At 39.7% G+C, this 27,697-nt stretch overlaps 1 protein-coding gene across 3 annotated transcripts in view; it reads right to left on the bottom strand.

Annotated features, from left to right (window-relative positions):
• Nucleotides 1-27,697, bottom strand: part of CA8 (carbonic anhydrase 8) — a 92,010-nt gene that overhangs the window by 42,679 nt on the left and 21,634 nt on the right. For 2 of the 3 annotated variants that reach the window (XM_004047070.5, XM_055349415.2), the window contains exon 4: nucleotides 38-133. The exons of the other annotated variant lie outside the window; for it this stretch is intronic. In XM_004047070.5, the coding sequence (XP_004047118.2) occupies nucleotides 38-133 (96 nt within the window). The remainder of the gene's footprint in view (nucleotides 1-37; nucleotides 134-27,697) is intronic. 3 annotated transcript variants of the gene reach the window in all.

Genomic DNA, 27,697 nt, shown 5'->3' with positions numbered 1-27,697 from the left:
TCTCTAAACAATACGATAATCACAGCAGACCGTTTACCTGAACAAACAGAGCAATGATGGCGATTCCGTGCGGCTTCCCCACAGCCTCATCAATGCTGCCAAACAGAGTGGAGTTCCAGTGGATCAGATGGAGCTGAGTGAGTGGCAACAGACAGACCACATCATTTAATGTGCTACTTCTAGTCATAAAAGCAAAGATATAGCCATTTCTTTACTATTTCTATATGGTATCACATACCACAAGAGGATCACAAGTAGACACAAACTACTGGCTTAATACGAGTTCTCTGTATGAATTCCTTCCTTCTTATTTCTGAACAGAAGCAGTGCTTAGTGGATCGCTGCCTCTTAAGTCCAGTTTTAGTCCTGATGAGGAGGAAGACAACTGGAGGGACTCACAGACTTCACATTGATTCAGTTATCTTTCCTTGGATGTCATCCTTTTGAATCTCCATGAAACAAAACTCCAGGTCTGGGTACAAACACTAGAACTCATTCAAAGGATGAATACCTGCATAATCAAATACTGCATCACCCAGTATTTCCATCAGCAGATGTACAAAGCCAGCTTCTAGTTCCAGTAAATTATTTCAACTTTCTAAGAATATTCAGAGATAGCATCCTGGAAAAAAAAAAGCTGCATATTTAAAGCCGTGGTAAAATAATAAATGCTGATGTAAATCTCTAAAAGAAGGCGATTTCCTGCACTGGCGATAAAATTTTATCTGTGAAGAAATGACAAACAATGCTCAGAGGCCTCCCTCACTCCTAGCCTCATAAAGCTTTGCAGCTTTCAAGTTTATCTAGAATATGCACTTGCTCCTACAGCACTGATAAAACACTTGCAAGAAGCCAAGCTCAATTCCTGATTAAAAACCAAATATCCACTGAGGTTCCTAGTATAATAGTAGGTAGGTAAACCTTCTGCCTAGAATATTACCTTCATCACTATAGCTTTTCATCATTATAATTACTTACCGCCTTACAACGTCGCCTCATTTTAAAATTAGTTCTAACACCAAAAGACATAGCTAAAATTCAACCACTATTTATTTTAGCATTTATATTAAAATATTCAGGAAAATTATCATAAGGATGGCCACAAATTGGATTTTTCCACTGCTGAATTTACCCAGGTAGAATCTGATATTATAAAACTGACCACTAGGGGGAGGTAATGAAGTCCTCTACCAATAATAGAACAGATAACTAGGAAAAGACTGTACCCATGGCCCACTCAGCCAGGTCAGGCTGTGAGGCTGTGAAAAACTCACAGAGACTGTGACTACCCAGTAAATGCAACTGAAAGGCACTGCTTTTAAGAAAACGATGTTCTATAATCTCTCAATAATAAAAGACAATTTTAATCTTCCCTTCTCCGGCTGCAACAACAGCATAGGAGTCCTAGTGGTAGAGGTAAGAACTGATTGCCTTAATTAAACCACCAACAAAGAAGGTCTAGGCCCAAGGTTAAAATAAATTTTTATTCCACAAATTACAAAATTCCAACTGGCATTTTTCTTACTTCTCACAGCAATATTTCGGGGCATTTTTTTAAACAAAACATTAATAAACCACAAAAGCATGGGTTTTTCTTTTTCCCTACTCCCCACAATTCAGCAACATCACTCACAGCTGCCCTTCAAAAGCTGCTGCACATTTTTTGTGTGTTTAAAAAGCTGAGGGTCCCCACTCCTTAAGTGTGCACTGTGGGTGGTGACTTTGTTTCAAAGAGTAAAGTATGGAACAGGGATAAAAATAGTGACTTTACAGTGGATGAACCTAACAAACACTATCTGATCAAGGTCAACATCAACAGTGATTAGTCATGTTGATAGGGTGTATGTATCCCTATATGTGATGAGCACTTTACTGCTGTGTTTTCTCTCAATGACCCATAACCCAATCTAGCCACAAGAAAAACATCAGACAAATCTCAGTGAGAGACACTCCACAAAATACTTCACCAGTAAGTACTCCTCAAAACGGTCAAGGTCATCAGAAACAAGGAAAGCCTGAGAAAAATGTCACAGCCAAAAGAAGCCTAAGAAGACATGAGAACTAAATGTAATATGGTGTATGGTGCCATAGGTGAGATCCCAAAACAGAAGAAGGACATTAGGTAAATACTAAGGAAATCCAAATAAAATGTGGATTAGTAACATATCAGTATTGGTCCATTAATTGTAACAAATGTAACCATGCTAATGTAAAATGTTACTAATAGGAGAAACTGGGTTTGGGGTATATGGGAATTTTCTGTACTGTCTTTATAATTTTTCTATAAATGTTAAACTGCTCTAAAAAATATTCTTTTTAACAAAAGATAAAAATTAAGAGAAATGCTGGCACTTCAGCCAACCCAAGCTAACAAGGATAACAGAAGGTTGCTATGACCCCCGCATGTCCAGCAAAATAACACGAAATGAAAGCAGCAACAGCAGCTCTCCCATGCATCCTTCACTCTACCTTCTGGGTCTTCAATAATCACCTGAGTCTTGGCAGTTCCAGGGCAGGAGAGATTCTCCCCTCACAATAACAAGGGACCCAAGCTTTGAAAAACAAAGCTCTGTCCTGCTTCTGATAAACCTTCTTCTCTTGAAGGTCCTTTCTCTCATTTTCAGGCCAAACAAATCATGACAGACCCCCTTTCTACACCAGTAGAGGTTGGCTAATTCAAGTACCAGGCAAATGTCCAACCCATTCTGGAACTTGGCCAACCTTCAGCTGTAACCTAGTAGTGGTAACCTAGGTGCGTGGCCCACAGGCACAGCACTCTGCACCTGCGCTGCCTCTCAAGTTAGCTCACTCTGCTACCCATGCACCTTTCCTCTCCATCTGTATGAGTCTGCTAGGGCTGTCATCACAAAGTGGCACTGACTGGGTGGCTTAAACAACAGACATTTACTTTCTCACATTTCTGCAGGGTGGAAGTCTGAGATCAAGGTGTGGGCAGGGCTGGTTCCTTTTTAGCCCTGTCTCCTTGGCTTATAGATGGCCACCTTCTCCCTTTATCTTCACACAGTCTTGCCTCTCTAGGAGTCTGTGTCCAAATTTCCTCTTCTTATAAGGACACCAGGCACAGTGGATTAGGGCATGCCTAATGACCTCCTTTTAACCTAATTATCTCTGTGATGACTATGTCCAAATACAGTCACAGTCTGATGTGCTAGGAATTGGCACTTCAACATGAATTTGGCAAGGACACAATTCTGCCCATGACACCAGCTATCTCACCCTTTGCTTTCTGCTCACCATAAGAAAGTCTTTTCAAATCTGAAAAGCTTGAATTATTCACATTGACATCTGTTCTGCCACTGCCCCTTCTTTATTCCAATAATTTTATCATATTGTGCCTTATATTAATTAGTGCTGGTTCTGTTCCACAAAGCAAAGCCACAGAGGCAGGAAAATTATAAGTGCTTTTGAAGAACTAACAGTATCTTAGTGGGTAGCTAGAGGGTACATAAGTCTGGCAATGACAAGAGGTGAAGCTAGAGAGCTAGAGGGGTCAGACAGCACAGAGCTTTAAATGTTACCATAGCTGTATTCTAGAAAACACTAAAGCAATATATTATTGCAATGAATATTATTATTATGTATGCAGTCTGGAATCAAACTCCCCCATAATAACCTCTTTCTTTCAAAGGTCTTTTTGACAGTACAGGGGCTAGATTGGAAGTAGCAGACACTGAAAGCTGGAATATAAGCTAGGAGGATACCACAAAAGTCCCAGCTAAAAAACTATGACAGGAGTGCAGGACAGTTAATTTTATGTGTCAGCTTGGCTAGGCTATGGCCCAACTGTTTGATCAAACACCAGTCTAGATGTTGTAGCGAAGGTGCTTTTTAGATGTGATTAACATTTAAATCAACAGACTTTGAGTAAACCTGAATGCCTCCACTACATGAGTAGGCCTCATACAATCAGTTAAAGGGTTTAAGAGCACAGACTGAGGTCCCCCAAGGGAGAAGGAATTCTGCCTCCAGAACTCTGGATAAAAATCAGTCTGCGTTTCCAGCCTTGAAACTCAAGCTGCAACATCAACTCTTGCATGAATTTCCAGCTTGCAGCCTACCTTGCAGATTTCAGATTTGCCAGCCCCCACAACTACATGAACCAGTCCCTTAAATTAAATCCCAATCTCTTCTTTCTCCCTCTGTTTCTCTCTCTTTCTCCCTCTCCCTGTTTCTCTGGAGAACCCTGACTAATACAGATCATGCAAACAAACAAAAAAAAAGTATGGCAACCAACAGAAGTTTAAATCTGATGACGACTAATACCAATGGGAATAAAGAAAAATGACCCTAACAATTAAAGTGACAAAATTTGGGATTTATTCTTCTAAGACAAAACATGATCCCTTTGGGGAGGGGGGATGAAGTGACAAAACAATCCTCTGATTATCAGAAATAACATATTAAAACTTCTACTTATATTTATTTTTATCAAATGCCTTTTTATTTCAACTTTTTCTATGCTTCATAAAATACATAATATAAATCATATTAGTGCATGAATATAATTTATTAACAAATACATATATTACGGATACACGCTCCAAAGTTTGTTCTAATGCAGTGGTTAAAGACATCTGGAGACAAACAGGTCTGAATGGAAAAGCATATGATACTACAGATATGGCTTAGGAAATGATGAAGTGGCCTGCAGTATATCTTATGAACTGGCTTATTAAGGTCCAAGTAGACAGCTATTATCAGCAGAGAGGACTCACAAGACTCACTTCAAAGCCTAACCGCCCAGATATGCTCTGGGGTGTGTCTGGTCTATGGAGAGGGCAGGACACAGAGGCGGCAACCCTGTGCACTTCTCCAGCTCCATTATTCTGAGAGGCAATGTGCTCTCATAAAAGACCTCTGCTAGGAATCTCGTCTTAGATTCTTGTTTCAGTTCTACAACTCTTTAGCTCTGTGAACTTCACTAGTCACTAACTTCTTTCAGCATGTCTCTCTGTAACACAGGAGACTGTATCTTAAAAGCTTGGATTATTCACGCTTTTCTCTGTCTTCCCATAGTACTCTTTTTCCTATATTCTTATCACGTTTTACTGTTATTAGCATTATATATAGCCAGCAAAGGCAGGGAAGCAGGATGATGGATTCTGACAAAGAAAAGCAGCCAACTGGATTATAGTTTAGACCAAGTATGTAAATGCCACTTACCATTTCTAAGGAGAGCAAGGTTCGGCAGCATTAGCACTGCATCTGTTTAGAAGTAGACGGGCCACTTCATAGGGTCACTTACTCCTCCAGGGTCCACTGGACTAAAGATGGCTCCAGGCAGGACCCTGCCCCACAGGCCTTCAAGAGCCTGGACCTGCTCTGCCTGGTAAACACACTGCACAGCAGGTGGCTGAGGGGCTGCCTCTTGCAGCCTGAACTCAAGGCCTACTATGGCTACCAACAACAGTAACAGAATCCCTCCAGCTGAAAGAATCTGCCTCCAGGCTCCCTTCAGCCATTCTCCCTCCAAAGGCAAAAGGTTTGGCCTCCTCCTGCACTTGGGCACGTCAGGGTAGAAGAAAGTGGTTTTCTGTAACAATTAAAGCTGAGTCCTTCCTCACTCCTTATAACTCTTCCCCCCAGCCCACCAACAGGAGGCAAGCGTTACAAAGACATGAAACAGCCAAGATCCATTATTACTCTGGCAGCATGATGACCATTATGTCTTCTGTTAAAAAATTGGACCACAGGAAAACAACCATGATGCATCCTTTTACAGCTTCAGGGAAAATCTTGGACCTAGCTTTTGCTACAGGACTCACAACTTCATATTCCCGCAACTGATTATGCTGCCTTACCATTAGCACCTGTGAAACGTTCAAAACGTTCATCTTAATGCACTTAACTCACAGAATAGATAAATTTGTCCAAAGTTAAGAAATTGCGACATGCCACAGCCTTATCATCATTTGTCACTGAGAAAAATAAGTTTGAAGACTTCATGGCAGCTTAACAGAAAGCTATCTTCACGACAAATGAGGTTTATTACTAACATAAATAATACGACGGCAGCAAAGTACCAAAGAATGAATCATGAAGAATGGAAAAAGTAGTAAACACTGAAAAGGCAATTATGACTCACAAATTTCCTTTTCCCCAGCCCTGGGCACTCATACAAATTATGTGACATCTCCTAACTGCAAATGCAGGGACCTTTCCTTTCAGATGTCTTCTTGACACCTCAAGATGAACATTTCTACAACTGACATCAACCTTCTTCAAAGGAGCTTCCAACCCACACACTCTTCATAGAACTCCCCCTCCTGCCCCGCTTGCCAGGCTTGAGACCTGGGACCCCCGTGCCTTTATCTCCAGAGCTCATCTAGACCTCTCCTGGGCCCTGGCATTTACATTATGAAGCCCAACTAATCTCTTTTTAACACAACTTTCACCACATTTCCTCTGTTGAAAATCTCTGATTTCCTTTATTTCCTATCCATATCAGACTTACATTTCTCAAACCACATCCTTCCCCACCCTAACTCTCCCCACATGCTCAAACCAAGCATGACCCTGACTCCTCACAACAGCCTCCCCATTCTGCTTATGCCCACTCACCTGGAATGCCTTTCCCCAACCTGCCCTGACACCCACCCAAATCCTACCTGTCCTCCTAGGCACTGATGGGCATTTGACAGAAAGATGGAGGCTGGAGATGCCAGAAATAAAGGGTGCAGGGAGGAGCGGGGACAGTGGGAAGGGAGACAGAGACAGAGAACTTCAACCAACAGATAGGAAGAAAAAGGAAGAGAAAGAGGGGAGATAACTGGGATTTCTACCAAAATCATTTTATCAAAAGGGAGATAAATTCAGGGGTGTTTTGAGGGTTTGGTTTTTGCAACAGATGGGGTCTTGCTGTCATCCAGGCTGCAGTGCAGTGACAAAATCACAGCTCACTGCAGCCTTGAACTCCTGGGCTCAGGTGATCCTCTCACCTCAGCCTCCAGGGGAGCTGGAATTACAGGTGTGAGCCACAATTGAATTCAGTTTTAGATAGGAGTGTAAACCCACATCAGAACAATCAAACTAGTGCCCCATTAGTGAGAGGTGCAGAACTCCTGCTGCCTTGAGAAAGGGCTAAAGGTACAGGGAGCAGATACCCCTAGAGCAGGGGTGTTCAATCTTTTGGCTTCCCTGGGCCACACTGGAAGAAGAAGAACTGTCTTGGGCCACACAGAAAATATACTAACACTAACAACAGCTGATGAGAAAAAAACAATTGCAAGAAAATCTCATAATGTTTTCAGAAAATTTACAAATTTGTGTTGGGCCATATTCAAAGCCATCCTGGGCTGCATGTGGCCCACGGGCCATGGGTTGGACAAGCTTGCCCTAGAGAAATGTGACCTTGTAGAGTTGGTTCACTCATGGATTGATACGGTTTGGCTGTGCCCCCACCCAAATCTCATCTTGAACTGTAGCTCCCATAATTCTCACTTGTTGTGGGAGGGATCCTATAGAAGATAATCAAATCTTGGGAGCAGTTCCCCCCATACTGTCCTCGTGGTAGTGAATAAATCTCATGAGATCTGATTATTTCAAAAGGGGTTTCTTCTTTCACTTGGCTCTCACTCTGTCTCTTGCCTGCCGCCATGTAAGACGTGCCTTTCACCTTCCACTATGATTGTGAGGCCTCCTCAGCCACGTGGAACTGTGAGTCCAGTAAACCTCTTTTTCTTTATAAATTACCCAGTGTTGGCTATGTCTTTATCAGCAGCATGAAAATAAACTAATACATGGATCAAGTCTTGAGAGAAACTGACGGGGGACCAAAGACTGAGCTTTGGAAAATGGTGAGATAACGAAAGAGGGACTATCAAATATGCAAGAGGGAACTCAGAAAATTCCAAAGTGCCATTAAAAGAGAACAGACTTTCTAGAAGACAGTGTGGGCATCAATACTGTCAAGGAGATACTAGCAGCAAAGCTATGACAGCTGCAAAGAAACAAGGAAAAATGAGGACAGAAAGAGACTTTGGACCTATTATTTTTTAGATTATTGAGATGGCAGTTTCAAGACAGTGAAAGGCACACAGGGAGAACACAGAGACATCAGGATAAAACAAGTGGAGCAAGGCCAATCAGCCTATAAGGTAGGCAGGATCATCAGAAAACAGACATTAGAAGTCAGCTGAAATCACTGGTTGAGAGTGAGCAAAGCTCACCTTTGACTTTTTAATACTCTTATCTATTTTCTTAATTATTAAAAGTAAAACTGGAGAGAAATAACAGGCTGCTGTTAAGTTTTGATGAATAATAAATATTCAATGCAGCCCATGAACTCAGATGTAACTGGACCTGTAAACCACTTTCTACCCAATGTATAGTCATTAAGAACTTTCCTCTGAGCCAGGACACTATAGAGTATAGCTTCACAGAGGGAAAAAATCATCAAGAACAGATCTTCATTTCTGTGTCCTGATTTTGCTTAATTGCCTTCCTCAGCCCCCAAAAAATCCAACTATAGAAAACTGTAGCAGGTCCCAATAGATTCTGAGTTCCAGAAGCCAAGTATCTCACCCACCCAGGCTCTACCACACTCAAAACAGCCCTTCTCAGAGCACTCAGAGGGGGCTATAAAATTTTGAAAAAGAAAAAAAAAGGTTATATCTCAGCTGTTCTTATGATACTGGAAATTGAAAGAAAGAAGATAGTAAGCACTGGAAAAAGAAGGAAAAAAGGGGAAAAAGGAAACAGGAAGTGGAACATTTGAGTCACAAAATGGGTCATTAAATAACTGAGAAATAGTTAACAGAGAAAGCACCATCTCTTTCCAGATCCACTCATAATTATATGAAGCAGCCCATTCATCAGCAGATAAATCAAGATTTAGTGTGTATTATTCTCAGATGCTGCTACGCTTTAAGTCATCATTGTCAATATATTATGCGGCTATTATTCAGAGAAGGACGTTCAAGGTGTAGACAGATATAACAGTGACAAAATACTGTAAAGCATGGAATGGAACATAAATTATTCGAAATTCTATCTCTAGCTATCACCTACTTGTTATGTCTGCCAAAACCTAACTATGTCTTGTATACAGATAGGTAGAAGAGAAACAGGGGAATGTGACAGAGGGCTTCAGAGCAACTTCCCCCATGAAGATATTAATATCAAAAGGTATTTATAGTGTTCTTAGGATTCAGAATCTTCCATTTAAAAGGCACTAGTGCTATGTAATTTATAAAAAGAAGATCTTATTTCAAAGCAGAATGACTGCCTCTTTAAATGCTGACTGATTTCCTGCCTTCTTAGGAACAGGGCATTATAACACCATTGGACTCTTCTCCCAAAAATGAAGCTTCCTTTATGAAATTCACTATAAAAGATTGGGAAAAGCTTGGTGCAGTCATACATCAAAGAAAAGAAAAACTACATCATTTTTATGTTTTATATTTAATGTAAAATCAGAAGCAATTAAAACTGATTCTTCAACACTGGTTTCTTGATTTCCAGGAAATATCCTACATTTTATTTTCTAAAAAAAAAAAAAAACCTGAATTGTAGGCTATAGCTGCAATTAAATTGCTATAACTTCCCTACTTCATTTATTATTTTGTAAAATAAAGAAAGCAAAGAGATTGTCAACGGGTCTTGTTATAGAATGTAAGTCATTTATAGATTGGATCTGCTCATTCTATACAGTGAATCAGTGACTAATGGCTGCAATCCTCTCCCTGCTCATCCCTGAATGAGAGCCATGATGATGAAAGAGTTCTGAAATAATGGCAGCATTCATCTCAACATTTATTAAGCACCGACAGTATCTAGGGTTTTAGTGTTCACTGCTTCTGACACTGGAAATGCAAAGACTCAAATCTTGTTATAAAAGAATCCAGGATGTAAATAAACAAAAATAAGAAATTTATAGCCCAATAGAAGAAAAGGATGAGTGAAAAGGATTAGTGCACAATCAAAATGTTAAAGGATGCTGTGGGTATTTTTATTGATTTAATAGGCACTGATGTTACATTTTCTGCCAAGAACTGTTCTTTACAAATATTACTTCATTCCATCCTCATTAGCATCTTTATAATAATAGATTCTATGACCACCATCAAACACCCCAATTTAACAAGAAGGAAATGGAGGTACAGAAGGTGAAGTAACCTGCCCAGGATTATACAGCAAACAAGTGACAGAGCCAGATTGTGGACACAGGGAGTGTGGCTCTACCACCTATGCCATCTCTGATCCCAAGAGGGAGGGTTGGAAAAGACAGCGGGGTAGACTGCACCGTGTGAGTATTCACACAAAGCATGGAGGAATGGCAAGGTTATCCGCAAAGACAAGAAAAACTAGGGAAAGGAAGGGAGAGTGTGCGACCCAAGACACTGCTAGCATGCCAGCCACACACCTGGTGTTAGCGAGCACTCTCACTCCAACTCCTGGGAAAGCTACCTGAGCTGAGTCTCCTTTGTAAAAGGGAGACCAGACTGTCTATCGTGTGATGCCCTTACAAGGGCAAGGAATAGTCTCTGGAAAGGTTTTAGAAAATATAGAGCAAGTGCTGGCTAGAGCAGAATCCGAGTCAGAGAAGTGGGAGGTTCTCTGGCGACAGAAGAGTGGGCAGCACTGAAAGGTCTAGCGCCCCACTTTAGAAAACACAGGTATGGTCACTTACCTTCAGTAGGGCTATCTTCTCATTATGCCGCTGAACTCACCTACTTACTTTCTTACAGTTTAAAGATAACTAATAATGCATTCTATTATACAAAGCCAGATCACCGCCATAGAGCCCCAATGTCAAATGTCTCCAGAAGTGAGGACAGCAGAGCTGTGAAAAACTGAAGAATTGGGGCCATGCCTCCAAGTGTTTAAACTCTACAATTTACGAAATACAGTGCCAGCTGGAGCCGTCCTTAAATCCAGCCCAAAGGCCCACCAGTCAGCATCCCCACATACACATCATTAATATTCTAACACCAAGGTCACCTGCCTCCCAGAGAAAATAAAACCATCAGAAGGAACTGTCTCTGCTTCCTGCCAGGACCTCCTGCCAGTCTTTCCTCCCTCCTCCTCTTTTCCAGGAGTAAACATCTGCTCCTTTCTGCCACAGCACTCAAGGGTCTTTCATCCACCAGCTCTTTTCTGAGCCTTTAACCTCTCTCCCCTTAGCTCCTTCTCCACACCATTTAATATGCATAGATGTTTCTCCTCTTTAAAAAAAAAAAAAAAAAAAAAAATTCCTTGACCTCACATACCCTCCTACTACTTTCTCTTCACAGGTAACTGTTTAAAAAATTATCTCCACTCCCATCACCACCTCCTCCTTGCCCATTTCCTCTGCTATCTACTGAAATCTGTCTCTTGTCCCATCAGTTTAGTGAAACTGCTCACCATGTTCCCCACTAAATCACGTTTTCGCCTGGGAGACCAGATCACCTGCTCTGCAGCAGCCGGTAGCCTTGCCTGTCTTTCTCACACTGCCCCTTCCCCTGGGTTTCGCGGTGCCACACTCTCCTGGTCTCCTTCTTCTTCAATAGCGGTTCCATCGCAGGCTCCATTACTGGTTCTCTCCCCCTGACAGGGTTCCGCCCTAACACCTCTTCTCTCTGAGCATGTTCTTGATGGCTGTTCTTATCTACTCACATGTCTTCAATCCTCACCTGGATGCTCATGACTCCAAAACCAGCATTTTAAATCAAAATTTCTGTCCCGAGACCATATCCCTTTATTAAACTGCCCAGTAAAATATCTCCAGTGGGATATTTTAAAGTTAGCATTTAACAGCTGAGTTCCCTCCACCGCCCCTCGGACTGTGTCTTTGTCTTCAGTTCCCACCTCTGGTGATGGAACCCAAGCCAGAAATCTCTTCCATCATCCTCTTCCCCTACAAACAACGAAGAGCTATGTCCTGCCCTTTCCACCTCCCAAAAATCTCCCAAATGCATCCACTTGGCTGATTCCCATCACCAGTGCCTTAGTTTCAAGATCCATAATCTATAGATGGACTTATGCCCGTCTCTTAACTGTCTCCATGCCTCCAAAGCTGGCTTCGATTCATTCTCTACCCTGCAATTATATACTGCAAGCCTGCTCATCAGGTGCTCCTATCTGCCCACGAGGTACAGTCCAACCTCCTTCACACGCAATGCATTCACTAAATGAATATATCTTTTTACAATCTTGATAAGTATGGCAAATTTGGTTTATTATGTATTAACTATTTCAGGTGTGTTGGTGATAACAATTAGAGTAATAAGCTCTTTTTAGTAATAAGCATGCACATAGAGCAATTTTAATTGGGTTTAAAATTCAGCACTATTTCATTTCTCCTTCATTTGCCCGCGAAATACCACTGTCAATTTTCACACTCCAACTTAACATAGCTAATAGATTGTCTAATAACCCAGTTTTCAGAAAGAGTATTTTTTAAATCCAATTACAATTCAAACTATTACAATTTACAATAAAATGCATGTATCTGAAAATGTTTTTAAAAACCACTCTATTTTAATTCCCACTACACCTGGAAAGGTACTTGTCTGTTAACACTGCTTACTCAGGGTCTTTCACTTTTTGAATTGCAATTATCTAAAGCAAAAATCAGAACCTGTTTATTAGAAATAGGGGAAGGCATACAGTGTATAGGGATGAGAACGGTAGTTGGTCCAAATCTCAGCCATTACCTAAGTGACCTTGGGCAACTAATGTCTCATGACCTGATTATTCAGCTGAAAAATAGACATAACATCTACCTTTAAGGAATATTTTAATGATGAAATAAGATATGGCATGTGTCTGGCAAACATAGTCTTCATAATCATTCCCACCATTCCCTGGGGATTATGGTATAGTGCATCCTGTATTAACTCCACGGCCATGAGACAATGCAAAGAACACAAAACTTTCCAACAATATAAACACCATATATCTTCAAAATATTGTGAGAAAAGTAAATTTTGACGGGCTAAAAAAACAAATATATACATAAAGGCACATGTAACCAGAATTCTACAAAAAAAAAAAAAATTCTCTTAAGTGGAGGAATTTTTCTTGCTCTACAACTAAATGAAACTGCCCTAATCTGAAAGACAAATAGCCCTGTGAAAATCTACACCTATGCTTTTCCCATAAAATACTTCCTTATTTATATAAGTTTTGTAATTTACTTTAAAATCATAACAAACTAATCCAACTCACTTGTTGCTCAAGGGAGTTGCACAAAGAACCATTCTTTAGCAAACTCATCATAAACCACATTATTTCTAGTGCTAATTAAAGGGAATTATGCTTCGCTGAGATTTGTGTAAGACTCTCCTGTTAATAAAATAACAGTGCTATAGGCAATCAACTTATTTTAAAGGACATTCTAGAAAACTGACTTTTAACACACTAGTGACCTGAAATACAGAGCCCAAGTTCCCTTTCAATGTTGTAACAAGGTAAAGTATCATTTTCTTTGATTGAGGTGGAACTTGTACCAAAACAGCTTGTGAGGTTTTCAAAAAGGTCAATTAGGAACAGGAAAGGCATCAATGGGTGTGAACCAAAAAAGCGCAACAATTCAGATAGGAAATTTTACCTATGTTTACAAGGCAATGCACTTCAGTTCAGTACAGCTCATACTGACTGGGCTGGGTGCAGCCGGGGTGGGGGGCGATTTTTAAAACAACATTATTACATTTTGAACATAATCCAAAGTGAACAATCATCAATGGCCAAAGTGCTTTTAAATGTTGAGAGCAGATATGGGAGCTCCAGTTACGCAGTGAGGACTTCCCTTACACCCAATCTTATCTAACCGTGAACCTCTTTCTCCAGGACTGACTAGAGACTCGACTTCCCAGCACTGCTCATTCCCCTGGTTTGCACAGTCACAAGTGCCTAACAAGTACATACACTGTACTGCTCAATGCCTTTATCATCCCAGCCATCTAAAGCATTCTCAAAAACCTATGTAAATTCAAATAACAAAAACAAAATTATTTTTTCTAAAAGTTTTTATTACGAATAATGCATTTCTGGGGGGGGGTTGAGTTTGTTTTGCTTTGTTTTAAGACAGTCTTACTCTGTTGCTCAGGCCAGAATGCAGTGGCATGATCTCGGCTCACTGTAACCTCCACATTTCAGGTTCAAGCAATTCTTGTGCCTCAGGCACCTGAGTAGCTGGGATTACAGGTGTGCACCACCATGTCTGGCTAATTTTTTTTTGTACTTTTAGTGAGATGGGTTTCGCCATGTTGCTCAGGCTGGTCTCGAACTCCTGGCCTCAAGTGATCCACCTGCTTTGGCCTCCCAAAATGCTGGGATTGCAGATGTGAGCCACTGTGCCCGGCCACACACTTGTGATAAAAATAATATCAATTTAAAAACTTTATTTGTATATGTATATGTACTTACTGAGAAAAGCCCCTTAAAAATGCCAAGGACCATCTTTGCTGTACATAATGTAACTCAGAAGAAAATTTTACTATGTAAAGTTATTACAGAGGTACAGTTATTATCTTTGCTTTTATATAAAAGTGTATTAAAGGCTTAATTTCCTGTTAAGCCTTTAAAAGGATAGAAAGTGTAATAAAAACATTGTTTCTGTGGGAAAAATAATAACCACTTTTTTTTTTTTTTTTTTGAGATGGAGTCTTGCTCTGTCCCCCAGGCTGGAGTTCAGTGGCGTGATCTCGGCTCACTGCAAGCTCCACCTCCCAGGTTCACACCATTCTCCTGCCTCAGCCTCCCCAGTAGCTGGGACTACAGGCGCCCGCCAGCTAATTTTTTGTATTTTTAGTAGAGACGGGGTTTCACGGTGTTAGCCAGGATGATCTCGATCTCCTGACCTCGTGATCCGCCCATCTCGGCCTCCCAAAGTGCTGGGATTACAGGCGTGAGCCACCACGCCCAGCCAATAACCGCTTTTACAGTGACCACTTCATGGCATATTTTCTTTTTTTCTTTTAAGTTCCGGGATACATATGCAGAATGTGCAGGATTGTTACATAGGTATACATATGCCGGATTGTTACATAGGTATACATATGCCATGGTGGTTTGCTGCACCTATCAACCCATAATCTAGGTTTTAAGCCCCACATGCATTAGGTATTTGTCCTAACGCTCTCCCTCCCCTTCCGCTCCACCCCCAACAGGCCATGGTGTGTGTTGTTCCCCTCCCTGTATCCATGTGTTCTCATCGTTCAACTTCCACTTACGAGTGAGAACATGCAGTGTTTGGTTTTCTGTTCCTGTGTTAGGTTGCTGAGAATGATGGTTTCCAGCTTCATCCATGTCCCTGCAGAGGACATGTTCTCATTCCTTTTTATGATTGCATAGTGTTCCACGGTATATATGTACCACATTTTCTTTATCCAGTCTTTCATTGATGGGTATTTGGGTTGGTTCCATGTCTTTGCCATTGTGAATTGCACTGTAATAAACACATGTGAGCATGTGTCTTTATAGTCAAATGATTTATATTCCTTTAGGTATATACCCAGTAATGGGATTGCGTGTCAAATAGTATTTCTGGTTCTAGATCCTTGAGGAATCGCCACACTGTATTCCACAATGGTTGAACTAATTTACATTCACACCAACAGCATAAAAGCATTCTTGTTTCTCCACAGCCTCGCCAACATCTACTGTTTCTTGACTTTTTAATAATTGCCATTCTGACTGGTGTGAGATGGTATCTCATTATGGTTTTGATTTGCATTTCTCTAATGATCAGTGCTGTTGAGCTTTTTTTCATATGTTTGTTGGTCGCATAAATGTCTTCTTTTGAGAGGTGTCTGTTCATATACTTTGCCCAGTTTTTGATGTTTTTTTTTTTTACCTTGTAAATTTATTTAAGTTCCTTGTAGATTCTGGATATTAGACCTTGTCAGATGGGTAGATTTCACAAATTTTCTCCCATTCTGTAGGCTGCCTGTTCACTCTGATGATACTTTCTTTTGCTGTACAAAACTTCTTTAGTTTAATTAGATACGATTTGTCAATTTTTGCTTTTGTTGCAATTGCTTTTGCTGTTTTCGTCACGAAATCTCTGCCCATGCCTATGTCCTGAATGGTACTGCCTTGGTTTTCTTCTAGGGATTTTATGGTTTTCAGTTTTACATTTAAGTCTTTAATCTATCTTGAGTTAATTTTTGTATAAAGTGCAAGGAAGGGGTCCAGTTTCAGTTTTCTGCACATGGCTAGCCAGTTTTCCCAGCACCATTTATTAAACAGGGAATCCTTCCCCCATTGCTTGTTTTTGTCAGGTTTGTCAAAGGTCAGGTGGCTGTAGATGTGTGGTGTTATTTCTGAGATCTCTGTTCCACTCCATCAGTCTATACACCTGTTTTGGTACCAGTACCATGCTGTTTTGATTACTGTAATCTTGCAGTATAGTTTGAAGTCAGGCAGCATGATGTCACCAGCTTTTTTCTTTTTGCTTAGAATTGTCTTGGCTATACAGGCTCTTTTTTGGTTCCATATGAAATTCAAAGTAGTTTTTCTAATTCTGTGAAGAATGTCAATGGTAGTTTAATGGGAATAGCATTATATATATAACGCTATATAAATTACTTTGGGCAGTATGGCCATTTTCACGATATTGATTCTTCCTATTCATGAGCATGGAATGTTTTCCCATTTGTTTGTATCCTCTCTTATTTCCTTGAGCAGCGGTTTGTAGTTCTCCTTGAAGAGGCCCTTCACTTCCCTTGTTAGCTATATTCCCAGCTATTTTATTCCCTTTGTAGCAATTGTGAATGGGAGTTTATTCAAGATTTGGTCCATTGACCAGCATACTTTAAATGAGTCAATGTTATGGTAAATTATATCTCAATAAAGCTTTTTTTTAATGCAAGAGAGTAAAATCCCTCCATTACATTTAACCATTAATTTGTGAGGATCTGATGCTTAGAGGTAACGTAGCCATCTGGCAATCATAAGTAAACAAAGCAAAGAGGAAAAGCTAAAATGCCGAAATAGCTTAGCAGAAAAACAGAAAGAAATTGGCCCGTGGAAATATGGCTGAGTGGCCACATAAACTGACAGTGGCACCACCCTTCAGGAGTTCCTATAATGTGAGAGGAAATATTTCCTACTATTTCTTAGTGGTGTCTTCCATTGTTTACCTAAAACCAATGCACTCATACAATGGAGAAATACGATACTGAGCAAAAACACTCCATTGGGTACTTATATCAAATCCTTTAGATGTATGCATAGCAAACACAAATAAAATAAAATTTTCATTGTGTATTTTCATTACAATCCAAATGTTGGCTTCTGACAGAAAAGTAATATTTCTTAAAAATAAAATTGTGTCTAACGATAAATAAATTGAGCTTTTTGCTCTGATCTAGAGCTTTTTGCTCTGATCTAAAAATTTTTCACACAAAAAAACTAAAAGGTATTTTCTGTATCATCATTTTACAGTATCCCCAAAAATAAAGACATGAAGAATATAAACCAACTATGAATGATCATAAAATGTATTATCAGCTAAAGCAATTTTAAGAGTCTAAACCTAATCCCAAATCTCTTATTTTCACATCAATATTTCCTAATAATCAAGCAGTAGATCTTATTATTAGTAGTTTATTATTGTGAGTAGCTTAATAAGTTTCAAGAATGGATTGATTACTGATGTGGATAAGGACAACATATGCTACTATTTTAGTGACAATCATAATACGCAAAGTGGGAGCATATAATAGCCATTACCTAGCATCAGAAATATAATATCCCTTTGGTGAAGTACTGCATGATTAGACTTGCTCAGAAACATTACATATTCCTGTAATACCAATAAGCATTGGTGATAGGATACCAAATTAAAACAGCAACCGTTACCCCATGACATTGGATAAAGAACAGATACTGTGTGTTCTTATATTAACTCATTTACTTAGAGCTAGACTATTTTTAAATAGATAAATAAGTAAATATCAGCTGCTGCAATAAATCTCATTCTCTGACCTCTCTTCTGAGTTACAGATACACTTTTCCAGCACTTTCCTGGGCATTTCCACAGAATAAATGGCAACTGTCAAATTCAAAACATATCAAATTACATACCACAGTTTTCCAAAAAAATAGTCCCCATTTCTGACAATCCTTAGGAGCTCTGCCATCCTTTCAGTTACCAAGACTCAAATCTTAGAGGAACCAAAAGCTCCTCTTTTCCCTGATCTCCAAACAATCAAAGTTCGGTAAGCTCTCCACATTCTTCTCTCCCCACACTGGTTCTAATACTCGTTCTTTTTCCTTTTGTCAAGGCCATCATCCCATTTCACGTCATCTGAACATCAGATCTGATTTTTAGCCATGATTTCCTAAAGGGCATCACCTCTTATGACCAAAGTAATTGGTTACATTTCACTTCATTAGAAGGAAAAGTTTGTAAGGGAAGTGATTTCCGCATATCTTTTCACTAATGTGTTATCCTAATACCTAAAACTGCCTAGAGCATACACAGAAGACACTCAATAAATATTTAGTGAATAAAATAAATTTCATAACTGTGTAATGTTGAACAGTGATGCTCCACTGCTCTTGGTCAAATAACATATATACATCACACATCTGACCAACTCCATTCAAGAGCTTCCATTCTTTGTCCCCATCCTACCATTCTAAATTTATCTTAACTAATTTCTAGATCCTCCAAATCCAGCCAAAATAGACTATTATAAAACAGTTATATTTAATTTATACATATATGGTATACATGTAATAATAGCTACATATATATTTATATGCCATTAAATTACTACAAAATGCTATGGAGAAAAACAAATTAGAGAAGGTGGACACAGGTTCCAAGTAGATTAAGGAAAGTTTAGGTTGGCCTCACAGATTATCTGGCATTTGAACACAGATTCAAAGATGCTAAAGAAGCAAGCCATGTGGCTATCTGGGGGCAAGGTGGGAGGAGGAAATCCTCTAGACACAGGACATAGCAAAGGCAAAGTCCCCTAGGTGGGAGAAGGACGTCTCTGTCCTCTTTACATCCTCAACACCTGTCACTATGCCTAGAACCTTCTCATCTACTCTTTTGCCCATCTTATGTATAGCCCACTATATGCCAGGAACTAAAATTCTATTAAAAGTCAAGCCAAACTTTCAAATATAAAATTCCTAGAATTTAGCTTTGAGTTTAACTACATAAAAACCTCAACCACTCACGCATTCAGCATGACCATATTTGACCTTGAAAACTTTCTCCCAATTCCCTTTCCCTCCCGACACTGCCATGTCATTTAACAACATACGGGTCTCCTGAGCCTCATGCTCAAAATCGCAGTTCATGCATAACACTATGTACATGCTCACTGAATATTATTCTGAAAAATAACATCGTATTTGGTCAGCCCAATTTCATACCTCCTATCTTTGTCCATACCCCAAATAAGAAGGTTAGAAGAGAAGGCCAAAGTCATCTGCCATTCTTTCAAATCTTTGCCCAACTCCCTGCCGCCCGCCATAAAACTCAAAATTTATTCAATAATGCATTCAAAATGCTTCTGAAATTAGAGTAGAGCAATCAAGTATAATTTTTCCTACAAAAAAGGCTCAAATTTAAATGTACTCAAGAAACAAAAGTCTAGTTGTCCCAAGGCTTTTTAGCTCCCTTCACATCAGTAATGCCAGTAGGACAAATCCTAATAATCTAAAATAGAATTATGTAGTGCTTACACAATACTGGCTTTCACATCAATGTCAAAGTTAAGTCTCTATTAAAATTTAGATATGGGTAAATGTAAAATACCCATGTAATTTGATGCATCTTCATTTGTGGGTTTCATACTCAATATTCCTTATCTTTATATTCTATTTTAAAAAATTTATAAAGATATAGAAAATTATAAGAGCCCCCAGGTGCACTGATGGGATATGTACATCTACACTGAAAAACAGCATGAACAATAAGAAGGGTGTGACAGAAAGGGAGAGATTTCAGGACCATCAATTGACAACAGCAAGCTGTGGTGATTCCAAGGAGTGTAGATATCAAGAAAAAGTCCCTCAAAAAGACACCCCCAAAAGGGGAGGTTCTGCTGGTGCTGCCTCGGAAACTCAGGCAGAAGCATATAGTACCCTGTGAATATCAATACGTTAAGACCATCGGACTTTAAATGGGGATAGAAATTCCAAAGCTGAATCCTTTCCCTTGAGAATACAAAGCAATTCCAATTAGCAATAAATAAATGCTAAAATCTACTAATCCTTAGTTTAATTCACTCTTCTGTTGTGGGGAGGGAGATCAGCACTGTTCTGAGTAGGACTCAAATTATACAAAGCATAGTATAGCTTCAAACATTTTAATCTCCTCACCCTACCTAGAGCTAAGGATATATTTATAACTTTTCAAGGAACCGCAACCCCAACTACTACAGGTTGAGCATCCCAAATCCAAAACTCTCTACTCCAAAATATTCCAGTGAGCATTTCTTTTGAGTATCATGTTGGCACTAAAAAGTTTCAGATTTGGGAGCTTCTAGAGTTCAGATTTTCACATTTGGGATGCTGAACTAGTGAATATATGAATATATTGCAAATATTCCAAACTGTGAAAAAAATTCAAAATCCAAAATACTTCTGGTCCCAAGCATTCCAGATAGGGCTACTCAACCTATATTGTTCTTTAACTAATTTGAAACTGAATGGAATTAAAAGCAACATGGCTCAGGGTGGTGGTTCACACCTGTAATCCCAGCACTTCGGGAGGCTGAGGCAGGCAGACCACTTGAGGTCAGGAGTTCAAGACCAGCCTGGGCAACATGGAAAAACCCCGTCTCTATACCAAAATTAAAAAAAAAAATTAGCCATGCATAGTGGCACGCACTTATAGTCCCAGCTACTCAGGAGACTGAGGTGGGAGGATGGCTTGAGCCCAAACGGCAGAGGCTGCAGTGAGCCAAGATCACTTCACTGCACTCCAGTCTGAGTGACAGAGTAAGACCCTATCTCAAAAAAATAAATAAAAATAAAAACAATATGGATAGTAGTGAAAGTGACACTATTGTTAAAATAGTTAAAATTCATCAGCTTCCTTCATAATGGTACCTCACTTTCCAACTCCCTTTTTTTTCTATTAAGTGTACCACGATTATTCCAATAATTTCATTCCAATAATATTCCATTTCTCAAGTTTCATTTCTCAGCATCCTTTTGGTTTTTTCTGAACACTCCTCAAGCCGACTCCATTTATCCTCAACTGCATCTCTCACACCACCTCTTCTTTTGCCATCCACATCTTTTTTTCCCATTCACATTCCACCACCCTAGTCCACTCGCTGACATCATCTACCTGCTTAAAAGTGCTAGTAGTTCTCGGTTGCCTCATCAAGATAGCATCTCATTCTCAGGAAGGAGTTAGGCCCTCCTCAACTTGACTCCAGGACCCTCTGGGGTTACCTCTCGTGCCCCTTCCCACACAGCGTGAGGAGACCAGCATTTCTGCCCTGCCTCATGCTACTTTCCCATCCTGAAATGGTCTCCCCAGCCTTGTTTACCCAGCGAACTCCTACTCAGTCATCAAGGCCCAGCTCCAACAGCCATTCCCTTCTAGAGTATTCTCTGAGCCCAGTAAAAATCAGTTACTCTCTGATCTGTGTTCTTTATATCCCATTCCCTAGGGCTTTTTTCATACATAGTAGCCACAGTAGCTTTTGAACAGGCCTGCCACACCATGGGAATGTGAACTGTGGCCTAGATTATCTCTCACGGTCATACCCTCAGCACCAGCCACAGTGGCAAACACACAGCAGTGGCTTCCTGAGTGTGTTTTGAACCGATTTACATTGTCCCTTAACCCTTTAATCGTTATCTTTTCACATGTTTCTGTCTTACTTCCACCTCTTTAAACCAGACTGTAGAATCATTAAACACAAATGTTGTTTTTTTACATTCTATATTTCTCACAGGGTTTGGCTTTAAACATAGACACTTAAAACTTGTTTGCTGAATGGTATATGCCACTCTACCATCTCCCTCCCTAACAGACTCAAAACTCAGTAAACAGCCTGTGGAAGAGAAAGAGCAACCACAGAACATCCCATTGCAGCTCAGCTGAGGAGAAGGTGACAGACCATGGCCAACGGTACAGCCTTGATTCCACTATGACCCACACCACTGCCTGTATGTAGACCCCTTTAATATAGTCAGTCTCTAGATCAGTTAGAATAGAAAACAGCAAGATTGGGAACACAGTTAAACAAACCACGTCAGCGCTGGTAAGTTAATTAGGAACAATGCCCACTGATAAAAATCTGTAATATTTGTTCTCCGCAACAAGTTGGATAAGTGATATTTGTTTTTAAAAATCACTGCAAAATATTTCCAGTGCTGTACAACACAAATTTGAAAGAGGATTAGTGAGTTAAGCCCTGGACCAGGGTCACAGTCTTTGAAAAGTGAATCATCCATAAACCACCCTTAGTTATATCCATGGTTCAAATGGTGATCAGCTCAGGCCAAGATGGTAAATTGCACAAAAACCCACCCAAGTAAATTAGAAAAGAAAAAACGAATAAGCAAGCCCTGGATGATTCAAAATCCCTGTTTACCAAACCCTACTGCTAAATTATTTTAGAAAGTAGAAAACTATGTTACTCTTAGATAACAATGGAGCAAACAAAAAGGGATGTACAAAATCCCAGATGGCTAAAATGAACAAACCTGTAGTGAAAAGAAACAACGTTTCCTTTACTGATTCCCAGAGCTTTGTCCTCTTGCTAGTGTCCAGTGCCAATGAGCTTTAAAGGGTAAGTGGGGAATTTGAGAGAGTCATCAATCTTACTAATGGGACCGCTGCTTCCCTATTCCTGGTTTCTGTAAGGAGGGGTTTTCCCTGAACAAAGCTGGCTTTCCTCTCTGCTCCTTCAACCAACTCCTCCTCCTGTATTCTGTTTCAACTGTTGTGAAATCTGAGCTACTCTTAGGGAGCAGACTCATAAATCCTACCTGGAACACCCCCAGCCCCCGACCGCCCTACCTTTCCTGCCCCTGCCTAATTCTGGACAGACACTCTTCTCTTGAATTAAGCTATGTCTCCAGTATCGTTCTGGCCACAATAGAGGTGATGTTTTGTTCTCCATCTGATGACTCTAAGAATACCTTCTTTCCTAATTTGTTCAGAACTCAGGCTAGGGAGAAGGGATCTCTTTATTGGATCTCCTCTGAGAACTCACCAATTTATAGTTCCCAAGGAATATTCCTGGAAAATGCATTAACTCTGGAGCCAAATAAACTGGTTCCACTGAATAAACTCTCATCCAGAGGTTTAAGTGATTCATTAAGCTGACTTTAGAGAATTTACTTGCCTTTGGGTTCCCAAGTGAAGACATTAATTGATGAAAAAGGGTCTACCTTTCATTTGTCAGGTCTTAGAATAAATGTCTTCCTTCTGTACTTAATGTTTATATTTCAACAACTTAAACTCAGGTTCTTCTATTCATTTCAGGTTTCTTAAAGAACAAAACTATACTGCCCTATGGTACAACATTTACATCCAATATACCTAATACTGCTCTTAAAATGTTTTTAGAAAGCACTTCAAGTGAATATGAGCTTTTGTTTAACACCATTTTCCACCATTACATGAAAAACTCAGTGCAAGGTGCTTCCAACATTACGCTATTAATTTTTTTTTTTTTTTTGAGACAGAGTTTCGTTCTTGTTGCCCAGGCTGGAGTGCAATGATGCGATCTCAGGCCACTACAACCTCCGCCTCCCAGGTTCAAGCGATTCTCCTGTCTCAGCTTCCATAGTAGCTGGGATTACAGGCACGTGCCTATACACCCGGCTAATTTTTTGTATCTTTTAGTAGAGATGGTGTTTCACCATGTTGGTCAGGCTGGTTTTGAACTCCTGACCTCAGGTGATCCGCCCACCTCAGCCTCCCAAAATGTTAGGATTACAGGCATGAGCCGCCACACTCGGCCTAAACGATTAATTTTTATAGTCTCTTCCTGAGTTGTATAACGGTAGGTAGAATTTTAATATCCTTATGTACTAATGAAGGAATTGAGGTTAAACAGTCAGAAAACAAATGTCACTGTGAACTGCAAGCAAAACGCCACTCTCCCTGACTAAGAATTTACATTGCCAGAGCAGGCTGTTGCCTAGGGAACCATGTCAGAAAAAGGTCCAGCATCTCAGAGGACTCACGGTATGTTGTTCTAGGCTTCTGTCACGAATTTTTGGTGTGTAGAACCCTACAAAGCTAAAAGAGAAAATGTATTCAAGCACAGCAAAGCAGTAGCAAGGGCGCAAATATCTTACTAACATCCCTGTGCCATTTTAAGCTGTCAATCTTAAATACCAGAAAAAAACAAAAAAAAGCAAAACATATGGTTTTTACACAGGTTAAAAACTTACAGAGTTAAAATCTCCTATCATCATTCGACTCAAATAGAAGTTTTATCATACTATTGCCCAATTATCTTTCTCAAGGCAATATTTATTTTCCTTGCAAAATACAGTGATAAAACAAATTTTACTGTATATGCATGCATAATCATCATAATAAAAAGGTGTGTCAGGAAAAATGACCTGGAAATGTCATATTGATTAGACTTATAAAAATACAATATATTCGACTAAACAGGGAAGAAGTTTTAAAGAAAAAAGAAGACTTTACATTATTTTCTCCATTCATACTCTCTGCATTTCTTATTTATAGTAACAAAACGTTTTTTGTTTTATTTATTTATTTTTAATTTTTTTTTTGAGACATAGAGTCTTGCTCTGTCACCCAGGCTGGAGTGCAGTGGTGCAATCTCTGCTCACTGCAACCTCCACTTCCTAGGTTCAAGCGATATCGTGTCTTAGTCTCCGGTAGCTGGGACTACAGGGGCCTGCCACCATGCCCAGCTAATTTTTGTATTTTCAGTAGAGACAGGATTTTGCCATTTTGGCCAGGCTGGTCTCGAACTCCTAACCTCAGGTGATCTGCCTGCCTCAGCCTCCCAAAGTGCTGGGATTAAAAGCGTGAGCCACTGGCGCCCAATCCAAAAAGCTTTTTGCATCCCCTTCAAGATGTTTTGACAAGATTTTTATCCTCACAATCCCAATCCCACCTTTGATGTTCCCCATCTCCTCCTAAAAATAGGAAACACAGCAGGGTTTACTCTTCGTTGACCTCTGAGCTAATGTCTAGCCCTTTTTCGTAGATAAGTTTTATAGGCAGGTTGGAAGAGGTTTACTAGCTTGCCTGAGATTGCAGAGGTTAGATGTAAATCTAGGTTTTTTTCAACTTTGGGCCCTAAATTCACCAACTACATCATTCAGACTTCCTCCCACACTGCCAGAGTCCTCAGGGAGGATGTCACAGGGGTCCCAGGTTCTCTAGCGTCTCTTCAGAACCTACACCTTTCTTAACTCTTCCCCATCAAGAAAATGTTCCTACCCTGTGTCTGATTCTCATTTTGTTGGGTTACTTAAGTTAGTCTAGCCTACAGTGACCCGTGACTGGTTATATCTAGCACAATGTCTTTCACATAGTAGTTGATAAATATTTTGTGTGGTTGACAGTCATTCACATCTCAAACACTGTATTTGCATTCTAAGAAATGTCTTCAAAATCTTCCTCTAATAAGCTTCTGATGACCTGAATCTGCATACTGCACAGGCAGGTTAGGTGAGTGAGGTCTTTTCAATGTTACAGTAACACAGTTTTGCTTTCCGTGGTTTCAGTTCACTCTGGTCCAAAAATATTAAATGGAAAATTGCAGAAATAAACAGTTCATATGTTTTAAATTCTGAGTAGTGTGATGAAATCGCACACCATGCTGCTACATCTCGCCCAGAGCGTGAATCCTTCCTCTGTCCAGCGTCTCCACACTGTACACGCTCCCTGCCCATCAGCCACTTAAGAGTCTTCTCAGAGATCAGATTCACTGTCATGGTACTATGGCAGTGCTCATGTTTAAGTAACCCTTATTTTACTTAATAACAGTCCTAAAGTGTAGAAGTAGTGATGTTGGCATATTGTTATAATCGTTCTGTTTTATTATTGGTTCTCGTTGATCTCTTACTGTGCTTAATACATAAATTAAACTTTATCACAGATATGTTTGTATAGGAAAAAACGAACTATTAATATATATAGGTTTGTTACTAGCTACAGTTTTAAGCACCTACTGGGAGTCTTGAAATGTATCCTCCACAGTTAAGGGGGTACTACTGTATCTTCTAAAGCAGCAGTGCCCAACCTTTTTGGCATCAGGGACCAGTTTCATGGAAGACAATTTTTCCACAGACAGGGGGCAGGGGATGGTTTCAGGGTGATTCAAGTGCATAACATTTATTGTGCACTTTATTTCTATTATTATTACATTGTAATATATAAGGAAATAATTACACAACTCACCATAATGTAGAATCAGTGAGAGCCCTGAGCTTGTTTTCCTGCAACTAGATGGTCCCATCTGGGGGTGATGGGAGACAGTAACAGATCATCAGGCATTAAATTCTCATCAGGAGTGTGCAACGTAGATCCCTCACATGCGCAGTTCACAATAGAGTTCATGCTCCTATGAAAATTTAATGCCACCGCTGATCCAACAGGAGGCGGACTCAGGAGGTAATGCTCACTGGCCCACCACTCACCTCGTGCTGTGTAGCCAGGTTCCTAACAGGCCAGGTACCAGTCCATGGCCCAGGACTTCAGGACCCCTGTTCTAAATACTCGCCCATTTAGAAAAAAAGTGAGTAGGAGAAAAATCACAAATTGCATTCAAACTCCCCCACTGCATGGAAAACTCCCTGAATTGTCTATTGTACTCATAGCTGTCTCCTTAGCACTTAGTCCAGGGCCTAAATATGAAATACTTTGGATGGATGGATGGATGGATGGATGGATGGATGGATGGATGGACAGACAAATAAAAGAATGAATACATGGATATGAGTTATTTAGATGGCCACCCAGTTATGGACTATATATTCAAATCAGAGGCTATTCATTATCTGAAAATATATTAACAGAAAATGTATTTTACTGCAGAATTTAGATCTGTCAGAACCCAATTGAAAATATTTTCTACTGCAGTATCTATAACCTTACCTATACATTAATTACATATTATAGGAACTAATTTTCAGTTTTTCTACAAATCTGCCTTCTATCATAAAATCAGCTATAATATAAATGCTTTTTTGCAAATTTAGTTTGCCAAAACAACCTTTTGTATATCCTCAAACAATGGCAAAGAATGAACTACTAAAAGAAATACTAACAAATATAAAATCAAAGGTAGCTTCAAAGTGGCTTCTCAAAGGTCAAGTTGGCCTTATTCACTTCTGAGAGGGAATACAGCTAAAAGAACATTTCTGTTTGTTCAACATTGTAATTTATTTTCTACTCAGTAAACTGTGAGGTTTCTGCATGAAATGTAAAAATAAATATGCTGAATCAAAGCAGAAACCATGATTTTTATGAAGTAAAAATGCAAGTGTTCATTAGAATTCAGGAAACATAAAATTTGTTTGCTTTTTTTTTTTTTTTTTTTTTGCCAAGATGTGAGAGGGAGATTCTGCAATCATGACTTCTGGAGAGGCCACTGCACAAGGCTCTAATGCCTTCATCTGTTTATACACAGGCTCAATCTGCTAGCTCTATAGGAGATTCCAGGATACCAAATCATCATCATAATAATAATTATTACATTTAGAGACAAGTTGTTCCTTTTTTCTGGTCAAAATAATGAGACTTGCCAGAAAAGCTGAACAT

The sequence above is a fragment of the Gorilla gorilla genome, chromosome 7 (assembly GCF_029281585.2).
Source record: "Gorilla gorilla gorilla isolate KB3781 chromosome 7, NHGRI_mGorGor1-v2.1_pri, whole genome shotgun sequence".
NCBI lineage: Eukaryota > Metazoa > Chordata > Mammalia > Primates > Hominidae > Gorilla > Gorilla gorilla.
The sequence above is the reverse complement of the archived record's forward strand: the minus strand, read 5'-3'. Positions and strand labels throughout refer to the sequence as shown.